At 48.4% G+C, this 19,698-nt stretch overlaps 3 protein-coding genes across 3 annotated transcripts; 2 read left to right on the top strand and 1 right to left on the bottom strand.

Moving 5' to 3' along the window:
* The first annotated feature begins 614 nt into the window (after window positions 1-614).
* Window positions 615-12,027, top strand: USP30 (ubiquitin specific peptidase 30). The gene is made up of 13 exons (XM_051785503.1): window positions 615-637; window positions 1,109-1,218; window positions 1,680-1,862; window positions 2,455-2,558; window positions 3,448-3,546; window positions 4,192-4,234; window positions 4,496-4,590; window positions 5,374-5,433; window positions 6,484-6,570; window positions 7,077-7,157; window positions 7,674-7,875; window positions 8,491-8,605; window positions 9,241-12,027. Exons 2-13 carry the CDS (start codon window positions 1,119-1,121, stop codon window positions 9,488-9,490), a joined length of 1,419 nt encoding a protein of 472 aa, XP_051641463.1. The 5' UTR covers window positions 615-637; window positions 1,109-1,118; the 3' UTR covers window positions 9,491-12,027.
* Window positions 12,028-12,510: 483 nt separating this feature from the next.
* On the bottom strand, window positions 12,511-14,590 carry ALKBH2 (alkB homolog 2, alpha-ketoglutarate dependent dioxygenase). Its single transcript, XM_051785524.1, has 3 exons — window positions 14,337-14,590; window positions 13,424-13,622; window positions 12,511-13,282 (listed from the first exon to the last, which is right to left on the bottom strand). Exons 1-3 carry the CDS (start codon window positions 14,542-14,544, stop codon window positions 12,943-12,945), a joined length of 747 nt encoding a protein of 248 aa, XP_051641484.1. The 5' UTR covers window positions 14,545-14,590; the 3' UTR covers window positions 12,511-12,942.
* Window positions 14,591-14,660: 70 nt separating this feature from the next.
* UNG (uracil DNA glycosylase) lies at window positions 14,661-19,658 on the top strand. The gene is made up of 7 exons (XM_051785518.1): window positions 14,661-14,847; window positions 15,410-15,610; window positions 15,693-15,788; window positions 16,543-16,640; window positions 17,046-17,134; window positions 17,692-17,870; window positions 18,373-19,658. The coding sequence occupies exons 1-7, from the start codon at window positions 14,758-14,760 to the stop codon at window positions 18,511-18,513; spliced, it is 894 nt and encodes a 297-aa protein (XP_051641478.1). The 5' UTR covers window positions 14,661-14,757; the 3' UTR covers window positions 18,514-19,658.
* Window positions 19,659-19,698: the final 40 nt, after the last annotated feature.

Below are 19,698 nucleotides of genomic sequence, written 5' to 3'. Positions count from 1 at the left end.
CCCTTTCCAGGGTTTTTTCCCGATATCCAACTGAACCTCCCCCGGCGCCACCGGAGTTTTGGCACAAGGCGGTCCCGCCGCTGCCCCGGGGCTCTGAGCCCCCTGCTCGGGGGCTGCGGGGCCGGGCGGGGCGGGGCCGTGGCCCGGGACATCGGTACAGGCCCGGGACACCGGTACGGGCCCGGGACACCGGTACGGGCCCGGGACACCGGTACGGGCCCGGGACACCGGTACGGGGTCGTTACACCGATACGGGGCTGTCGACTAGTACAGACCCGGGACACCGGTACAGGCCTGTCACTGCCGGTACCGGCCCGTCATCCACGGTGCGGACCCGTCACACCGGTACGGGCCCGCCAGGCCCTTTATGGGCCCGTCACGCCTGGTACCGGCCCGTCGGCCCCGGTCCGGGCCCCTCTCCCCGCTATCCCCCCACCCCGTCCCAGGGTCCCCCCGATGCCGCCCGGGGCCCTCCCGCCCCCATGGCCGGTCCCCCGCAATAACCGCTCCCCCCCGCGCCGCTTCCGGCGCCGTCGCCACTCGCCCGGTCCGCCCCACCCGCCGGTCCCCCCCGGTCCGCCCGCCCGCGCGTCTGCGTTCCGGCGCGGCCATGCTGGGGCTCGGCGCGGACGGGCCGGTGCGGCGGCTGCTGCGGGCGGGGGAGGGGGCCAGGTGTGAGGGGAGGGGACAGGAGGGACGGGGGAGGGGGCTGGGGGTGACAGGAGGGGGTCGGGACACCGAGGAGGGGGCCGGGGGGGCTTGGGGTGGCCGGGGCGAGCTCTCGGCCGAGCCGTTCCCTTTTTCCCTTCGCTTCTCCCTTTCCCTTTTCTCTTCCATTTCCCCTATTCCCTTCTCCCCTTCCCTTCTGCCCTTCCTCTCACCTTCCCTTCTCCCCCTCCCTTTCTCCCTTCCCTTTCTCTTCTTCCTTTCCCCGCCTTCCCTTTCTCCCCTTTCCTTTCCCCTTACCTTCTTCCCTTCTCCCTTTTTCCCCCTTCCCCTTTCTCCCTTGTCGCTTTCTCCCTCTGCCCTTCCCCTGTTCCCCTCCCCGGCCGGCCCGTGTCTCTGCCCGTGGCCGTGCCCGTTCCCATGTCCGCGTTCCCGTTTCCAGGCACAGGGTGATGCGGCACTGGGGTGTCGTGGGGGGCGCGGCGGCGGCGCTGGCGGCGGGGCTGTACGTGCTGTGGGGGCCCATGGGCGGCAGGAGACGGCGCCGGAGAGGTACCGGGAATGGGAATGGGAATGGGGGGACAGGGATTGGGGGGACTGGGAATGGGGCTGCTGAGTCGCTCAGCCCGTGTGCTTCTGTCTTCTACACCTTGGCACGGCACCCGTTTCTATTTTCCACTGCCAGAGGGCAGGGTTAGATGGGATATTGGGAAGACATCCTTCCCTGTGAGGGTGGTGGGGCCCTGGCACGGGTTGCCCAGAGAAGCTGTGGCTGCCTCATCCCTGGAAGTGTTCAAGGCCAGGTTGGAGCAACGTGGTCTTGTGGAAGGTGTCCCTGCCTGTGGCAGGGACAGGGTTATCTTCAAGTCCCTTCCAACCCAAACCAGTCTGGGATTCTATGAGATAACAAATAAGACTGAAATAATTTAATTTTCACGCAATTATAGCACCTAACACAGATGGTATGTTTTTCCCAGACTTAATGGTGTAACCTCTCACACTTCTCTTTGCAGGGCTTGTCCCAGGCCTCCTGAACCTGGGAAACACGTGTTTCATGAACTCCCTGCTCCAGGGCTTGTCCTCCTGCCCTTCCTTCATCAGGTGGCTGGAGGAGTTCACAGCCCAGTACAGGACAGAGCAGAGCAAGTCCCAGGAGCACCAACACCTTTCAGTCACTTTACTGCAGCTCCTCAGAGGTATTGGAATGTTTTCCTCTTGTGGTAAACTAAGAATAAAATATTTACCATAAACATTATAATTTTTAGCCTTTTTTCCCAAAGAAAGAAGTTCCTGTGGTTTTATTCCCTGTTTAATTTCCCTCTGTAATTTTGAACCCCTTGGCCAAGCTCAACCACCTTTCACAGAGGAGCAGAATTCTATAAAAAAAAGAAATCCTTAGCAAGGAATTTAAGCTTTTTTTCCCAAGATTTAAATTTTCCAAAAAATCTGGACTATTAAATGAGATACTTTGGATGATTTTGTATAAGAAAATTAAAGCCTCTGAGCTCGAGGTGACTCGTTTCAGACTTGTCCCTCTGCTAAATTCATCTCAGACACATCTTCAAAATGACCCATTGGCTCTCCCTGGCTTTTCTCACAGGGGTTTGTTTTAAAGGAAGTCCCTTGGAAGTTCTGTCTTGGGATGTTCCTACTAAAATGGTGCCAGTTAAGACGTGCATTGAGCTGCTGTGGGGATGAGGGGGCTTTAACTTGGGGGTTGCGAGCTGTGAAATAGCAATTTCCCCCCATTTCTGGCTCCCCTGACATCTGCCCATGCCCTGTCCCCAGCTCTGTCCTGCCAGGAGGTGACAGAGGATGATGTCCTGGATGCCAGCTGCCTGCTGGAAGTGCTCAGGATGAACAGGTGGCAGATCTCCTCCTTTGAAGAGCAGGTGAGTCAGGGAACATTCCTGGTCTTACCCCTGGACAGGGATAATAGACCTGGAGCTATGGGACCAACTGCCCTTGGTGTCAGAGCTGAGTCCTGCTTTAAGAAGGGATGGGAAACAACCATGGGATTGAGGGATGGCATTTACAGTTTGCTGGGATGTTCCTCATGGAAAGCCTGCCTGCTTCCAGACCTCAGGATTACCTTCAGACTTGGAACAGCAGAGCCAGGAATATTAAACCAGATTAAACCAGCAGAGATCCAGCCCTACCTTCCCTATGGCTGATGGATCTGTGCTTTGCTTCCAGGGATGGACTCCACTCACATTTGCCAATTTTCTTACTTGTACCATCCAAGATTTTCTAACCTTTCCAGGATTTCTATTCCTTGTCAGCGTTTCCAGCCCTGGGTGCAGTTGGTCAATGAACTCCATCAATATCTCACTCATAAAATACATTCTGTATTTCCAAGGATAGATTCCAATTAAGCTTTTATTGAATTCAAGGAAAACAAGAATTTGGGCTTAAATTCTTTTATTTTTTCCTCCAAGTGTTTTAGTTTCTTGTGAGTTTATATGGCCCAGAATATCTTTAATACTCTGTACTGTTATAGAGGTTTTTGGCACAACAGGTGCACAATAGGTGTAATTAATATATTTAATATATTTATATATTTGCTTATATACTATTATTATTTATTTATGTACTATTATTAAATGGTTTACATATTTATATTATACAACATTATTTAGTAATATTTATTATATATTTATATTACATTAATAAATACATAAGATGGGCTCTGAGCTGTGATTTTTTTTCCCTGATTTCCCGGGGTATTTCAGCCCTCCTGGGGTGTGTTCTGAAGTGTTTTGGTTCTCACTGTATTCCCAGGATGCCCATGAGCTGTTCCATGTCCTGACCTCTTCCCTGGAGGATGAACGGGACCGGCAGCCCCGCGTGACCCACCTGTTTGATGTGCAGGCCCTGGAGGTGACTCCTTTCATTCCATCAGCAGGAGGAGTTCCTGGAATCTGCCTGGATTCCCAACTGTGCCAAGTGTCTGTTTAGAAGCTCAGGATATTTTTATTACGTTCACAAAGCTGCTCTTTGATAGAAATTAATCCATTTGTCAGGCAATTTAAAGAATTTAAAGAAAATGTCTTTGAATTTACACTGATCCTACTTTCCCGAGGGTTTTGCATCCCTAAATCCACTAAATGTAGGGATTTAAATACTAGCACAGAGCAGGAGTCCATCTCAGCAGTTACTTTTATAATGAAAAAGGCTTGAAAACTGCAAAATAGACATTTATGGAGGTAAAATTTATCTTATCCTCCAGTTCAGTGATAAACTTGATGGAAAGTTTCTATCTCTTTTTGCCTAAAATACATACAAAGGTATATAAAACCTCGTATTTTAGTGCTCTGAGGCAGAGAATTCTGTAGATTAATTATTCATTTTATTAACAGTGTAAATTATAAGTTTGTTTTGTGCCAGGTTTTTTTGTTCTTCAAATAAAAAGAGCCACTAAAACTCCCACAGTTGTTCTAATGCCAGAAAAGCCAATTAGGGATGAAATAGGAACATATTTAATTGTTTCTAAGGTTAATGAAATCTTTTTATCTTCCTCTGTAGCAACCAGAAACAACCCCAAAGCAAATAAGCTGCAGAACAAGAGGTAGGATTTTATCTATTCTGGAATATGAATATTCATAGGGGAGTTGCTTTGTTTATTAAGGGAATAATATTAATTGTTCTTTGTCTGTATGGGGCTGAAATACACCTCAGAAATACAAATAAACCCCCATTAATTATTAGCAGCGGGCCAGAACATGCTTTGGAGCAGTTAATTTTGTTACTGTGGGGCAAAAATGTGGAATTACAGTGATGAACATGGATGTAGGGAAAATAAAAGGGTAATTGCAACTTTGTGTTGCAGGATCTCTTCCCCCTGTGTCAAACCACTGGAAATCTCAGCATCCTTTCCATGGGAGGCTGACCAGCAACATGGTTTGCAAACACTGTGAGCACCAGGTACAAAACCAGCTGTTTTTATGTTTATTTATTTATTTATTCATTCAGTTGTCCATCTGTCTAAAATAATTGAAGGAATAAATATATATAAAATATATACATGCACATGTGTAAAATGCATGTGTGAAAATATGTAATATTTTATATATATATGTTTTATAATATATATTTTTATATATGTATGAAAAGGGACTTAATTTTTCAGCTGTTTATTGTGGTGTTGGTGAGGAATGAGAATTTATCACTATTTATCACTAAATATACTGAAGGAAATGAAGTTTGATTCACTTTATGGGGATAAAAGCTATCTCATCAAACAGAATAATAGCTGTTATCTTATATAATATAATTAATAATATTACCTGACAATGCACTCCCATGGGTAGTGGTTTAGGACTCGCTGTTAATTCAACAAGTATTAAGATTGCAAAGGGGAATTAATTTTCAGTCCATTTATCTAGAATGAGGAGATGGAGATAACCTGGATAAAGAAAAGAAATACAGAAAACAAATCTCATTTCTAGTTCAAACTGTAGGAGTTCATTTGTCCTTTTCCTTCTCTAAACCTTGCAAACAAATTTAAAGGAGCGGGAAGAGGCCCAGTGGTGCCTTAGGCCTGGTGTTCCTGGTGCTGTGCTTGGGAATTGGGGGGTTTGGATCCCATTCCACCAGGGAATTGTGGACAGCACAGGGCAGATGTTCATCCTGTGAGAGTTTGGTTGGGTTTTTTTCTGGCCTGACCTGAGTTCTGGCTCCCTGGATATGTGGAATGTTCTCTTGCAGAGCCCTGTGAGGTTCGACACCTTCGACAGCCTGTCCCTGAGCATTCCAGCAGCTGTGTGGGTATGTATCCCCCTGCTCCAGGATCCAGCCTGTCCCCTTGGAATTGTGGCTTTCTGTTCTCTAGTGCCTTTCTCAGGTGCTGCAGCCTCAGAGTAAATTTAGAGCTACTTTAAGGAGTTTCTTTTCCTGCCCTTTTATAATCCTGTGGTGCTACTGCAGGACCTTCTCACTGACGTGTTGGTGCAAATCACCAATGAGCACAACAAACACAGGGACACCAGGAGGGTTTTCTTTTTCTCCTGGTGAAGGATTTGTCCTTCCTTGGATTTGATCATATCCCAAGGGCTGCTCCCCACTGTGGGAAGGTGCCCTGCAGCTGCTCTCCCAGTTCACACCTTACCCCACATGGGCTTTTCCATCCGGTGATTTCAACTGGGAATTGTTTCCATTTCTTTTTGGCTCTGATAAACTTCGAGTGCCAAAACACTGCAGATTTTGGGGGGCAAAATGTGCAGGATATTTTCAGATTTTAACACTTTGTTATTTCATTTCTGGTAGTGGTTTGTCTTCCCAGACAGGGAGACTTGCAGTCGTGGAAGTTCTGATTCCTGCCTGCAGAGTGCACTCCTGCACAGCCAGGATTGGGATTTGGACACATCTTGTGCTATTTGGGTTTTGGTTTATACCATCATTGAAGGTGATGCCCTTCACCCCTGGCAGTGGGGTGGGACAGGAAGGAAGCCTAAATGCAATTAAAAGCTGTATTTCTCCTGTGTAGAGGCTCAGAGAGCACAAAGTGACCCCTGAAATGCTGGAACTAGAGAAAAATAGGATAGGAATCTGTGATTTAAAACCCCAGTGAAGGAGTCACACAGAGAGTCACAGCTGTTCTTACCCACAGGCTTCCATGTTTTCCATGTTTAATCCATGCTGAGGAAGGATCCCCACAATTACGTTATCCATCTGCTACACCCAGAGCCATTTAGGCATTTTTTTCAGGAAATAACTGTGCAATTCTGTAGTTTCTCTGGAAAAAATTATTAAAAATCCTTTCCCAAAATTCAGTGTCTGAAATTCCTGCAAGTAACTTTGAGTTTTCTTGGCACTCAGGGCCGTCCCATGACACTGGATCACTGCCTCCATCACTTCATCTCCTCCGAGTCTGTGAAGGATGTTGTGTGTGACAACTGCACTAAAGTAGGTCGTTGGAATTTCTACAACCTTTGAGCTCAGTTTTAACCCTGCTGACACAATTCTGCCTTCAATTTTTAACTCCTTTTCCTTCATGACTCGAGGAAAGACTCTGACCTGCCTGGGATTTCAAATAGTTAACATGGAGTTCTTATCTCAGGGAATATTTTGATGCTTTATTTATTACTACTGTTACAAAACTTAAAAATGTTTTATTCTGTAATTGCCAGGTATTATTTAGATAGTATTTGGGATATTTATTTGTTCTGGTATTGTTTGAACACAAACAGAAACATCAGCTGGAGGTGGGGTTTGTTCTGGAAATGTTTCTGCTTGATTTTGGTTTGGAATTCTGATCCTTTAGGATAGGCCAGGAATTCTGAAGAAATTCCTAGGTGTCATTAATGCCCTGAGCCCAGTTCTAGACAGATAATTTGCAGACCTGCACTATGATGTAGAATTGGACACAGCAGTAACCAAATGGCCTTATTTTATTTCCCTTCTGATTTCAGATCCAGGCAGAAGGAATTCTAAATGGACAAAGCATAGAAAACCAGAGAACAACATTTGTAAAGCAATTAAAGCTAGGAAAGGTAAGGCAAACTAACCCTCCAAACCTCTTTCTAAATCCTGTTATACAGTAACTTCTTTCTTTCATGTGTTGCTTCATGTCTATTTCTTGCTATTAGACCATTGTAATGTTTTACTTCTAAAAGTAAACTCATTTGGCAAATATTTGTGGGCATTGAGGCCTCAGTTCAGCTAAACATCAAACTCTAAAGAATGTGAATATTCTACTGTTATTCAGCAAAACACTTAAATGTGAGTTTGGCTGGGTCATGCCTTGCATCAGTTCTTGATTTCATCTATTCATAACTACTTGACCTTTTTCCCCTGTGCAATCCATTAGTTATTGAGGATTAGCCCATCCCAGGAATCTCTCAAGGGTCTGAGCTATTGCCATGTCTTGGGGACGCTGTTGCCACTGAGCCCACACAGAGACAAGGGAACAGCTCAGGGATGCATTTCCTTGTCCCCTGGACTTCCTGCCTGTTTGTTTGCATTTAAAATGTGTTCTGATCCTCTTTTCCTGTGGGATGTTCCTGAAGCTGCCCCAGTGTTTGTGTATCCACCTGCAAAGGCTGAGCTGGTCCAACCAAGGCACTCCCCTGAAGCGACACGAACACGTCCAGTTCAATGAGTTCCTGGTCATGGACATCTACAAATACCGAGTTCCTGTGCAAAAATCCAGCCACAAAACCCCAGAGGAGACCCCTGGAACAAAGGATGGGACAGCAGTGAAATCTCCAGGTACTCTGCCAATAAAATATATCAAGTATTTCTACATTTCACTGAGAAAACATTCTGATGTGCAGACTGCACACAAGAGCACCATCTTATCGTGGATCTGTGCAGAGGACAAGGAGAAATCCCTTTCCCAGCCACTGTTCCAAAGCTACAGTTCAGTTTTGATCATTTAATTTTATCCTACTAAATATTTAAAAATCAGAAAACATTATAAAAACATTATAAAAGATAGCAGAGAACTCACGAAGGAATGTTGAATTTGGAATGTGCCTGGATTTTTCTTGTTAGTGGTCTGTTCTAAGGCTCCAGGACAAGCAGAGAAGGAGTGGTGGGAATGGTGAATTCTGGAAAAACAGTTGTAAAATCCAGCTGTAGTAGGGCCGTCCTTTAGGCAGCTCAATAATCCGTTCAGTTGGGATTTTGTAAACGTGGTAATTTTTATATTTGTCATGTAAAAACAATCACTGCTGTACTTGGATATTGCAGTCCTCTGGATCTGGAAGGGAGTGTGATGTGTACAGAATTAGAATAAGTAAAATACATTATCATAAGTGCTGTTATTAGCAATATAACATTAGCATTTAAGTTAAATCACTGACTCTCTCCTTCCTCTGGCAGAAGCAGAACAAACCCCTGGTACCAAACCACTCTTCATGAATGGTGCCTCCTCCTCCTCCTCCTCGTTTTTAATGTCCCCAGGAACTTTTCCACTTGCTGCATTCCCTGAGTGCAGGTAAGTTAGAGATTTGTACCCTGTCTGTCCTTCAAATTGTCTCCATTTAGTCTGTCTTTGTCATGAGGCTGCACAGGCACAGAATTTAACATCAGTCCCAGCTCCTACCCTTGTCTCTTGGCTGATTTTTAGTAGTTCTTTTCTCTCCTATAGACCTCTTAAAGATTTCTTTCAAACATTTAACAAGCTGGAGATCTTTTCTAGATTTCTTTCAAACATTTAACAAGCTTGGGATCCCTTATAGATTTCTTTCAAACATTTAACAAGCTCGGGATCTCTCATACATTTCTTTCAAACACTGTATTTATTTAATGAGCTTGATTTCAGCTGCACCTGCCATGGTTCTACTTGGTAAATCAGCCTTGAGGCTCCTCCTGATAATCCTTTTTCGCAGAATCCCAGAACTGTTTGGGTGGGAAGGGACCTTAAAGGTCATTTAGTCCCACCCCTTGCCTTGCGCAGGGACACCTCCCACTAGCCCAGGTTTCTCCAAGCCCTGTCCTTGAACATTTCCACGGGTGGGGCAGCCACAACTTGTGCTGGAATTCCACCTGTGGAGCCACATCTTTGTTCCAAAAGCAGCTGGGGGGTGCCGTGGTGTGTGTTTTCCCCGTGCTGACGCTGTGCTCCCGCAGCGCCCCGCTGTACCTGTACCGGCTGATGGCGGTGGTGGTGCACCACGGGGACATGCACTCGGGGCACTTCGTGACCTACCGGCGCTCGCCGAGCCCGCGGGGGGCCCTGGCGGTGCCCGGGCAGTGGCTCTGGGTGTCGGATGACTCCGTGCGCAGGGCCAGCCTGCAGGAGGTGCTGGCGGCCAGCGCGTACCTGCTGTTCTACGAGCGCGTCCACGGCCGCGCCCCGCAGCGCGGCCCCGAGGAGTGACCGCGGGACAGCGGCTGCACAGAGGCGGGACTGCGACTCGCTCGAACTCCTCCCAGCTCCACGTGGCACCTGCTCTGCAAACCACCCCCCATCCGAGGTTCCCCTTCCCCGGGAGTTGTGTTTTGTACCAAAAGTCGCCGCCCGAAGCCGTGCGGCCCCAAAGTGTGCGTGTGTTAGAGAAGCGTTTGTTGTGTCGGTGATTCTTGTCATCTCAGGCTTCCCAAGGCTGTGTCCCGTGCCCTGACATGGCGGTTTTCCAAGGGAGATGCTCAGTCCTCCACATTTCACTGCAGGTGTTCCGAAGGGGGAGCCCTGGGAGGGGTTGGTGGGAAGCTGCTGTTGGCAAAGGCAATGATCTAAGAAACCAAGTGCCTTGAGCTTCCTTGAACAGCTGCATTGCCACTGTCTGAGCCCACTGCATGTCCAGTGTGTCCCGGGAATGCCCCACCACCATGGGATGAACTGGTGGAATCAAATTTCCCTTGATATCCCAGCTAATCAATCTGTCAAGTCAGGCATCTCCACAAACAGCCACAATCCAAAAATTTCCCTGTTCACATAATTTTCCTCACTACTTTAGTTATTTATACATCATAGAAGTCCTTCTGCTGATTCAAAGGGCAGTTTCCTTTTCCCAGGAGGTAATTTTTTTCTCTATTAAGAGCTGAAAACTTAATTTATTGCTCCCTCTCTTTGGAAAATAGCTGGAATCAGCACACAGACATGGTTGCTAGTGATCAGTATTTTTATTTCCTTCAGCACTGTTGAATACCATTGCTTGTAGCATCGACTACAATTTTAATGCTGTGATTTCCAAGCTGCTGGAAGTGTTCTAGACTTGCCCTTCCCATTTTAGTGCTGGAAACTGCCATTTCCCACCACTGGACTGGGCTTGGACTGGCTGGGAGTGGGAGCTGAGCTGAGCCCTTGTCTTTGTTAAGTGGAATATCAACAATAGGATCAGCACTGGTAGGCACTTACTGGTCTTGTGAAGCCAGTCTGGGAACACTGGTGTCGCTGCACCAGCCCCAGGCTGGCCTGTAAATAGAAGTAAGGTGAATTCTGCTGCTCTAGACTGATGTGCAAAAAAATAAAATCCCAAACAAAGCAAGGAAGGAGAAGCAGCAAAAATTCTCCTTTAAAATTCTCCTGCTTGTCAATCACCAGGAATAAAGTATGTAGGTTATTTTTAGCTCTTTTCTATCCTTGTAAACTTGGAGGAGAAAACCACTCATCAAAGCTTTTTCAGTGTGAAACAGCAGCTTAAGTTTTCAAATAACAACTGTCTTAATAGTTTTTTAGGGCAACTTTGTACCTCATGTGTTCATATTGCTGCCCAAAGCTCGGAGGTGTTTGGAGTTCCTCATAGGAGGCTCCAAACCAGCCAAAGCAGGAATGGTAATGGATGGATATGCAAAACTATTTACACAACTCATCATTCCAGAGTATGGAGCACAATTCCTGTTCCAGGTAATGCTCATAGTACATAAATAGTGATAAATCCACTGCTGTACTAGTTCCTGGGAAGTCTCCCTGGCTGTGCTAGGCTAGAGTAGCTTGGTTTTAACCTGTTTTAAGTTATAGAAAAACAACAAGAAAGCAAACAAAAATAATATTGAAGGATGCATAATGCCAAAAAAATGCCCTGGCCACTGAAGTGAGAGCTGAGAGAGCTGGAGAAGGAGCCAGCCCTCCATACTGGAAGCACTGGGGTGCAGCAGGAGCTCTGTGAAGCAGTGCAGGGGATCATCTAAAACCATCACACAAAACCTCTCCCTCCAGCAGATCAACCATTGTACCTCAGAACTCCAACCATTTCCACTGCCAGCAGCGTGTACCCTGCAGTATCCATTCTCAACACTCTGTTTAGAGGTTTTATCTGCATTTTGGAGTCCAGCTGAGCAGACGTTTGGTTTAGAACACAGTCAAGCTGGAGGTGGGGCAGAGGATACGCACAGTGTGGGCTGTCTTGAATTTGTCAGGACAGGGACATAAAGTCACTTCTTACTGCACAGTCCATGTATTTTCTCTTGCAAAGAGCTGCATTTGCCTTGGCTGTGAGTTGACTCTGGAAGCTCCCTCAAGGGCTATCAAGGGGAGGGATGAGTAGTCAGCATTTGATCCAGCTTTCTCTGTTAGGAAGGAGGAGATGGAGCAAATATCAGCACCTCAGTCCTAGTCCTGAGCTGTGCAAGATCCTCCCACAGCCCACTGTGAGCATCAGACCTGGGCAGGGGTTTGTGAGCCAACCCTCCCCTTTGAGGTCACAGGGCTCTGTGGAGGCACGAGGCTCAAACGCTGTTACTTGTCACAAGCTGCCATGGTAGAGAAGTTGTTAATAAAATGTAAAAAAAAAATTAAGACCTCCAAGATGCCATCTGTGTGTTTGGGTTATCCTTGTCTCATTTTGCGTGTTATTTAAAAATGTACATTCTGGTCAAACCACTGCACTGCTGTTTGAAGTTGCGTTTTCACTTCAGGGTATTTTTGTAACTGTACAGTAGCAATAAAAACCCAAACTTATTACAAAAAATCACCTGTGTGGGAATTGAAATTAAAATTATGTGTGGGAATGTCTTGAAACATAATGGAGCCACCACTGAAGGCCAGAGCTCACCCCTAATTCCAGAGTTAACACAGGGTTTGGTTTCTGTTCTCACTCAGAACTTACCATTACTTGATTCCTCAAGACCTGTTGCTGCCTGGACAGACTTCCCTCATTCCAGCAGCTTCCCTGTGAGCATGGAAGGGGATGGTTTTCAGGGAGTCAGGATGGGCTCCCTAGGGATAATTATTTAGGTCCATGGAAATGGTCCAGCCCAGTTCTTCCCCAAAAGGTCATTTTTTGCTGCCTGGTTTTGGTACAAAGGACCTGAGGAAGGAGAGACCCTTGTGCTTCCTTGAGCACAAGGAAGACCCTCCAGCAGCAGAGGAATTCAAGCAGACAAGAGTCACAGTGACTGAAACACTCAGCCAGCCACACTGCACTCACTGTGCTCACACCTCAGCACTCCTCCATGTCAGTCTCATTTGTACTTTATTTAAATAAAAACCCAAACAATCTAAAGCTCATTGAGAGAGAATACAGAAAGTGTCACCTGCTAAAGAGTATCAGCTTTAAATGATTACAGCTTGTGCTGGATAGTGTTTGTAAACTGTAACTCAAGGCTATGGAGTATTTTAATTTTTTAGGAGCACTAATTAGATTAAGATCAGCAGAGAACAAACTTCCTCCTGAGCAAAACAAAGGTATTATTTACCAAAAATATTTATCAGCAGCATTTCACAGAGGGAAAGCCATCTTGGCATCGAGATCAGTGGTCACAGGCTCTATTAGCAATTACCAAGTCCACTGTCTCTCAGTTCAGTTTGCTCATCCAGTCCCTTGGATCACCACAGCCAGTGTTTGAATGAGGAACCAACAGGTCCACCAGGAACTAAAGCTTCTGTTTTCAGTCAGAAGTCCCTGATGGGTGGATATTTCTCTTTCTGTCCCCAGCCATGACTTTCCTGAAGGTGAGGTTGACCCTGGGGGTGATGACCCTCCTCCTGGGGGGCAGGCTGTGGTACCAGTACACGTTGGTGGGGTGGTTCATCATGAGGAGGCTGCCGTGGGCCAGCTCCAGCTTGATCCGCTCCAGGCCCCGTTTCACCCCCTTCCTCCTGCAATCCCTGTGCCGGAAGATGAAATCCCTGCACGCTCCAAAGGACACGGATGCAATGGGACTGCGGGGAACCAGCTCGCTCTCATCATCTCGGTGCTCCCCGATGTGGTCCAGGCCGTCTTTGTACCTGTGCACAGAGCACATTCGTTAGTTCCACCAACCCAGTTAAGTGAATGTCAACCCCTCAGCCGTTTGCCAAGTGCTGCACAAGCTTTTTTCATTTCATTTGAGCCACAAGCTGCTTGATGCAAGTGGGAACCAGCTGTACCTGTTGATAAGGACAAAGTTAAAGGTGTGTCCTGTGGCCAGAGTGATTCGCTCCCGGATGCGGTTCAGGACTGGGATCCATGGCTTGGGATGGAAGGTCACACCTGAGTAAGTGTAGGACAACTCAGGGTCTCCGTAGGTCACCTGCTTCCTTGGAATGTTGTGCCACGTGCCAAATATGTGCAATTTTGTCAGGTCACCTGTTCAAACAAGAAACGAGGAGGATCAAAACCAAACCCAAGTCTGTGCTACCTCTGCACAGTCCTACATTCTCCTGGATCTGCAGCTTCTGGGAATCTCCAGACAAGAGAAATGAGGATGCTTATGATAACCCACAAGCTGTCATCCCTGTTCCCTGTGTTTCTGTCCTGACAAACGTGGACACCGCCTTGTTATCCCCCTTAAATGAGATAAACAGAACCAACATCCCCATCACATTCTGCCATTGAATTAATGTAACAGGACATATTTCATAAATTGCCTCTTCCAACAAACTCCAGCCAGGCTTGTCCCAGTTCTCTTAAAAGTCACCGAAACCACCTGACGAACGCTTCCAGTGGAGCAAATCCAACCCTGCAGGGTCACACCTGCGTTCTCAGCTTCTAAGGGCCAGACTATGCCAACACCAGGTGCCTGCAGAACCCTCCCCAGCTGTGCCCAGGCCCTGGGATCGCTCTGGGACTCACCTTGGCTGGGCTGGGCAGGGAAATACTTCCCTGGGCAGAGTGGGGGGACGTGTGGGGGGCCCAGAGCTGGACACAGAAGGGCTCAGGATGGAAGGGAGCGCTGGAGCTCATCCAGGCCACGCTCAGGTCTCCCAAAACACTGTCCAGGCTCCCTGGGAACATTCCCAGGGACGGAGCCTCCGGAGCCTCCCTGGGCAGCTCAGGCTCCCCCACAGGGCAGGAGGTTACCTTCGAAATACTGCACCTCCTCCTCCAGCTGCTGGAAGATCTCGTCGGCCTCGGCCTTGGCGAAGAGGATGCGATAGTCACAGTGCAGCCCCTCGGCGCGGATCTGCCGCGGGGGGGGCCGGCCTGGCCCGGCCTCCTCGGGCCGCCGCCCCTGCCCGCCACCGCCCCCCGCCTGCCCGCGGGGCAGCCTAACCACGAACCTGTCCATGGGCGGCACCGGGAGCGACGGCCCGAGGGACGGACGGGGAACAGGACCCGCGATTGGACCCGCCCCCTGCCCCGGCCGGACCCGCCCCCCAGCGCACGCGCGCTGTTTTGGCGCCAAACCGCCGTCCCGCCCCCCTCCGCTGGAGCCGCCGCTGCCGCCCCTCACTCAGTCATTCATTCGCTGCCTCCCTCCTTGTCTCGCTCCGGCGCTGCCATGATCGGCCAGAGGACGCTGCACTGCTTCTTCAGCCCCGCGCCGCCCAAGAAGCGCGGCCGCTCCCCGGAGCCGGGAGGAGATGCTGAGGTAGCGAGCGGGGGGCTGAGGGAGCCGGGGGGTGTGGAGAGGGGGGAGAAGGGATAGGAGTTTGGCAGCGGCGAATGTGTGTCTGGCAGTGTGTGTGTGTGTGTGTGTGTGTATTTATGTCTGGGGGGTTCTGGCGGCCTTTTGTGAGGGAGGTATGGGGAGTAAACACCACTTCCAAATTCCCGCGCGGCTGCACGCGCGACTGAGCTGCCAGTCAAGCGGCCACGCTCCGCCGCCGCCCAATGGGCGGTGAGAGGCGCGCTGTCGTCACGATTGCTGGGTAGAAAACCTCTCTACTCGCCGTGGCGAGCCAATAGAAAGGAGAAGGCGCTTTTCCACTGGCCAATAGCGAGCGGGAGTTTTTGCCTCGCGCCTGCGGGCGGGACGCGCGCGGCCTGGCGGCCAATGGGGGCGCGCTCGGTGTTTTGCCGCGAGCGCTCCGCGTGCGGAGGGGCCGCCCCGGGGCGGGGCTTGTCCAGCCATGGCCGTGCTGATGTCGCGGCTCCGGCCGCGCCCGCTGCTCTCCCGCATCTTCCCACTCTTCCGTGCCCGCTGCTTCCAGGTGAGCGCCGCCAAGAAGGCGAAGGCGTCGGGAGACGAGGCGGGCGCGGCGGCGTCGCTGAGCGAGGAGCAGCGGGAGCGCATCCGCAGGAACAAGGAGGCGGCGCGGCAGCTGCTGGCGCAGCGGAACGTGCCGCCGGGCTTCGCGGACAGCTGGCGGCGGCAGCTCGCCGGGGAGTTCTCCAAGCCATACTTCGTGGAGGTGAGTGAGCGGCTCCCGTGCCCCTCCCCGAGCGGGCGCTGCGCCCCCTCGGCCCCCGCTGAGCCCTCCTTTGCCCCCGCAGCTCATGGCGTTCGTGGCCGAGGAGAGGAAGCGCTACACGGTGTATCCGCCCCCCGAGCAGGTCTTCACCTGGACGCAGATGTGCGACATTTGGGATGTGAGTGGAGGTGCAGGGGCTGGGGAGGGGGGTTCGGGGTCTCTCACCGTGAAAATGCAGGTTGGGTGCCCAAGCACGTTAGTTCAGTGTTTTATCCCTTAAACTTCAGTCCCACGGGATGTGGATGTTGTTGTTTGTCTCACCTAACTCACAAATTCTGCCTTCCCTTTCATCTCTGATACCATAACAGGGTTTTATTGTTTTATTACCCACACAGGCCACAGAATTTCCTTTGAACACATAGTTGCACTTTTGATCTTTTTCTAGTCTTACCAGCTTTATCTACTTCATAGTTCTTGGATCTTGTACGTCCTTTGTTCTTTTAATTGATCTGTAATGAACTATAATTAAAAGAAGACACCATAAGGTAATGTAATTTCCAATAAACTGTGTCAAAAATATCACAGTAAATGTGGCATAAAGCTAAAATAGGGTGAAACCTATTTGGAAAATATCTCAACAAGGTGTTTTATTGTGGCTCTGAAAATGTTGGTCTTCTACACTCAAATCATATTAATTGTATTCATAATTGTAGCAGTAAAGCTGTCTGATGTTAATCCTTCACATTAGGTGGGGTCTGTGCTCTTCGACTTGTTAATAATGAGATGTCTGGGATTAACTTCAGTTCCTGGGTTTGGGTTGGGCCTTTTTTGTCTCTCTTTTAGGTTAAAGCTCATTTATAAACCTTTTTTTTTTCTACTCTTTTGGGAATAAAGCTGATTTCAATTCAGTCCTAACCAAGGTCTGCTTTCAGGTGAAGGTTGTAATTTTGGGACAAGATCCATACCATGGCCCTAACCAAGCTCATGGGCTCTGCTTCAGTGTCCAGAAGCCTGTTCCACCTCCCCCCAGGTAGGACAATTAGCAAAATCCCTTTTGGTCACAAATTATTTGTAGTTCTGTGTCGCTCAGGGCTGGGAGCCAGAAAATTGATGTGAAGAGTTGTGCAACTACTTAAATTTGAATTGTGCATCGACTGGAAAAAAACATTACTGCAAAATATGGGTAATTCTGTATAATTTGGTGGTATTCTGGATGTAAGTTTGCATTTCCAGTTGTGCTGAGACCTCATTAAGATTCCAGCCAGACACACAAAGGGAGTCCTCGCTGCCCTGCCTCTACAAATGGCTTTATTGTCTTAAATAATAAGATTAAAATCAATACCTTCTTGCCTGGTGTAAGAGCAATAAGTGGTGCTGCTTGGTCTTGTCTTTAAATATGAATATAAAAAAAAATTATGGTGTTTTTTGTTTGCAGTTTAGAAAATATTTACAGGGAGCTCTCTACAGACATCGAGGGCTTCACTCATCCTGGCCATGGGGATCTGACAGGCTGGGCCAAGCAAGGTGAGCTCAGAGACACTCAATTATGTGGTCACTGTGGAGCAGAACAAAAGCCAGTCTAGAAAACAGACCTGTGTCTGGAAATGATCCATTTGTAGGACAGAAAATCAGTTCTGAGTAACTGTTGTTTGGCAGGTCCCTTAGAATGAAAATTGAATTTGCTTCTGAAGGGAAACTGGAAAAAGCAGTTAGAATTATAAAATCCTGGAATGGTTTGGGTTGGAAGGGATTTAAAGCTCATCTTGTTCCATCCCCTCCCATGGGCAGGGACACCTTCCACTAGCCCAGGTTGCTCCAAGCCCCATCCAACCTGACCTTGGACACTTCCACGGGTGGGGCAATCACAGCTTCTCTGGGCAACATCTGCCAGCCCCATCTTCCCACCTTTCCAGTCTTCTAGGTCCCTATGGATCCATCCCTTCCCTGCAGGATGTGACCCCACAACACAACTCAGTGTCATCAGCACCTTACTTCCATCCAACCTGGCCTTGGACAATTCCAGGGCTGGATTAACACTTGATTTCTTGTTTCCTCTCCTGTCCCTGTGGTGTATTTCCCAGGAGTGCTCCTGCTCAACGCTGTGCTCACTGTGAGGGCTCACCAGGCCACATCCCACAGGGAGCGGGGCTGGGAGCAGTTCACGGATGTCGTGGTGTCCTGGCTCAACAAGAACCTGAACGGGCTCGTGTTCATGCTGTGGGGAGCCTATGCCCAGAGGAAAGGCAGCTCCATCGACAGGGTACAGCCTTTCCCTGATTTTCCCTCAGTTTGGTGGACACTAGAGGGCACTTTCCTTACAGGACTGGGAATTTTGCCTGCCTGAATTCTGTGAATTGAGTGACCCTTCTGCTCCAGCTTAGCCTTTTCCAGAATTGAGCAAGCGAACTGGAGCAAGTGTAACCTCCTGTTGTCAGCAAAGTGTCCCACTGGGGACAGAGCTGTTTTTCCTAGGAAAAGGCTCATGAATCAGAGTGAAATTTGCTGTTGGGAAATGACTGGGGCGTCGCTGCTTTACATAGTCCATCTCTGCTTAGTGGGACAGAAGTCTCAGCCTTCATGGCTGGTTCTTTGGTGTCAGGCTGGTATTGGAGGAGGTGTAGAGGGGAAGTCACATTTGGGTGGTGCAGGAGGAGGAGTGGAGGGGAAATCACATCTGCCTGGGGCAGGAAATCACATCTGCCCAGGGCGGGAGCAGCCAAAACCATGCAAATCTAACGGGCGGTTTCCTCCAACGTTCGCAGAAGCGCCACCACGTCCTGCAGACGGTTCATCCCTCGCCCCTCTCGGTCAACAGAGGGTTTTTCGGCTGCCGGCACTTCTCCAAGACAAATGAATTCCTCAAGAAATACGGGAAGAAGCCCATCGACTGGAAAGCACTCTGAGCACCTCCTGGGTGTCGGGATTGGGAGCAGCCCCTGTGTCAGGGGTTGGCTCATTTCTGACAAACTTCTGCTGACCTGAGAATTGTTCTTTGGATGTTGATCAACGAACAAATGCCTAAACTTTCACTTTATATATATTCTAAAATGTTTATTTTTCAAGAGCACGTTGGAGCCTTTGATAGGCCAGTCTGCCCTTGGAGCAGGTCTCAGCTTCATTTGGAGCAAAACAATGCCCAAACACCAGAGTTCTGTATCAATTTGTGGTTGTTGTAATGGGAATATTTTTTCAGGCTCTGGTGAAGGGATGTCACTTCTTACAGGTGAAGCTGCTCAACTTTTGTACATGCCCTGCTGCCTCCTGCCTCTTTGCCTCCCAGGCAGATCCAGGTTCCTCTTTGGGGGTTTGGAGCTGACTCCCTGTGAGGAAAAGAAAGATGCTTTTGGTTTTAGCTTTTTTCTACAGATTTGTTACAAAAATGGCCTCTTGGGGCTGTAAAGACAATACACTGTCAGGAGTGTTACTTGGTGTATCCATACTCTAAAGATTTTGGGATAAATCCTCCCAGCAGCCAAGGGAAGGCTGTGACCAAGACTCTGGTCATGCTCTTGAGTTTTTTGTTGGCATTTAGAGAGGAAAATCAGTTTTTAGGTTCTTCCTTGGTGTATAGATCACCTGGATGATGGTGAGCTGTGCTGACCATGAACCTGGGGGTACCTGCTGATGGCAGCAGCAAAGATTTGTTCATCATCTCCCAATTGATGGGCTGATAGTTTCAAATTATTTCAGATATTTTAAAGTCTTAGAGGGAACTTTGTGTTTTGCCACCTTAGGAGCAAATTAAAGTTTCCAGCTACTGTTAGCAATAACTGTTGGGACTTCCAGGATGAAGTGATGGACTTCACAGTCCTGGGTTTCCAGCTCATCTTTGACTTTGTAGTTCCTTTTAAAGGAAGTGAAGTGCCCTTTTTGTTTGGAAATTACATCAGTTTTTATAGAGTATCCCTGTAAACCTTCCTTTGGTATTTGCTCCGAGGTAACACTATCAACAGTGAAGTTTACACTGTCTGTGGCCTTGCTGTATATTTTGTTTGCTTTGTTTTTTTCCCCAGTTTGTTTTGTTTTTAAATAAAAATGACATTGTTTATGTGGTGTTAGATTGGGAGGAACAACAACACAGGGAGGGA

Source organism: Manacus candei, unplaced genomic scaffold (assembly GCF_025592945.1).
Source record: "Manacus candei isolate 608988 ecotype Guabito, Panama unplaced genomic scaffold, ASM2559294v1 h1tg000020l, whole genome shotgun sequence".
Classification (NCBI taxonomy): domain Eukaryota; kingdom Metazoa; phylum Chordata; class Aves; order Passeriformes; family Pipridae; genus Manacus; species Manacus candei.
This window is presented reverse-complemented; position numbering and strand designations above follow the sequence as displayed.

What these genes read in the sequence shown, in the direction of transcription:
- USP30 (XM_051785503.1), top strand. Translation starts at nt 1,119, where the DNA reads ATGCGGCACTGGGGTGTCGTGGGGGGCGCGGCGGCGGCGCTGGCGGCG. An exon ending in TTTACTGCAGCTCCTCAGAG is followed by an intron (nt 1,863 to 2,454) that starts GTATTGGAATGT and finishes CCCTGTCCCCAG; the next exon opens with CTCTGTCCTGCCAGGAGGTG. An exon ending in AGCAATTAAAGCTAGGAAAG is followed by an intron (nt 7,158 to 7,673) that starts GTAAGGCAAACT and finishes ATGTTCCTGAAG; the next exon opens with CTGCCCCAGTGTTTGTGTAT.
- UNG (XM_051785518.1), top strand. Translation starts at nt 14,758, where the DNA reads ATGATCGGCCAGAGGACGCTGCACTGCTTCTTCAGCCCCGCGCCGCCC. An exon ending in AGATGTGCGACATTTGGGAT is followed by an intron (nt 15,789 to 16,542) that starts GTGAGTGGAGGT and finishes GTCTGCTTTCAG; the next exon opens with GTGAAGGTTGTAATTTTGGG. An exon ending in GACAGGCTGGGCCAAGCAAG is followed by an intron (nt 17,135 to 17,691) that starts GTGAGCTCAGAG and finishes TGTATTTCCCAG; the next exon opens with GAGTGCTCCTGCTCAACGCT.
- ALKBH2 (XM_051785524.1), bottom strand. Translation starts at nt 14,544, where the DNA reads ATGGACAGGTTCGTGGTTAGGCTGCCCCGCGGGCAGGCGGGGGGCGGT. An exon ending in GGAGGTGCAGTATTTCGAAG is followed by an intron (nt 13,623 to 14,336) that starts GTAACCTCCTGC and finishes TTGTTTGAACAG; the next exon opens with GTGACCTGACAAAATTGCAC. An exon ending in AACTTTGTCCTTATCAACAG is followed by an intron (nt 13,283 to 13,423) that starts GTACAGCTGGTT and finishes CTCTGTGCACAG; the next exon opens with GTACAAAGACGGCCTGGACC.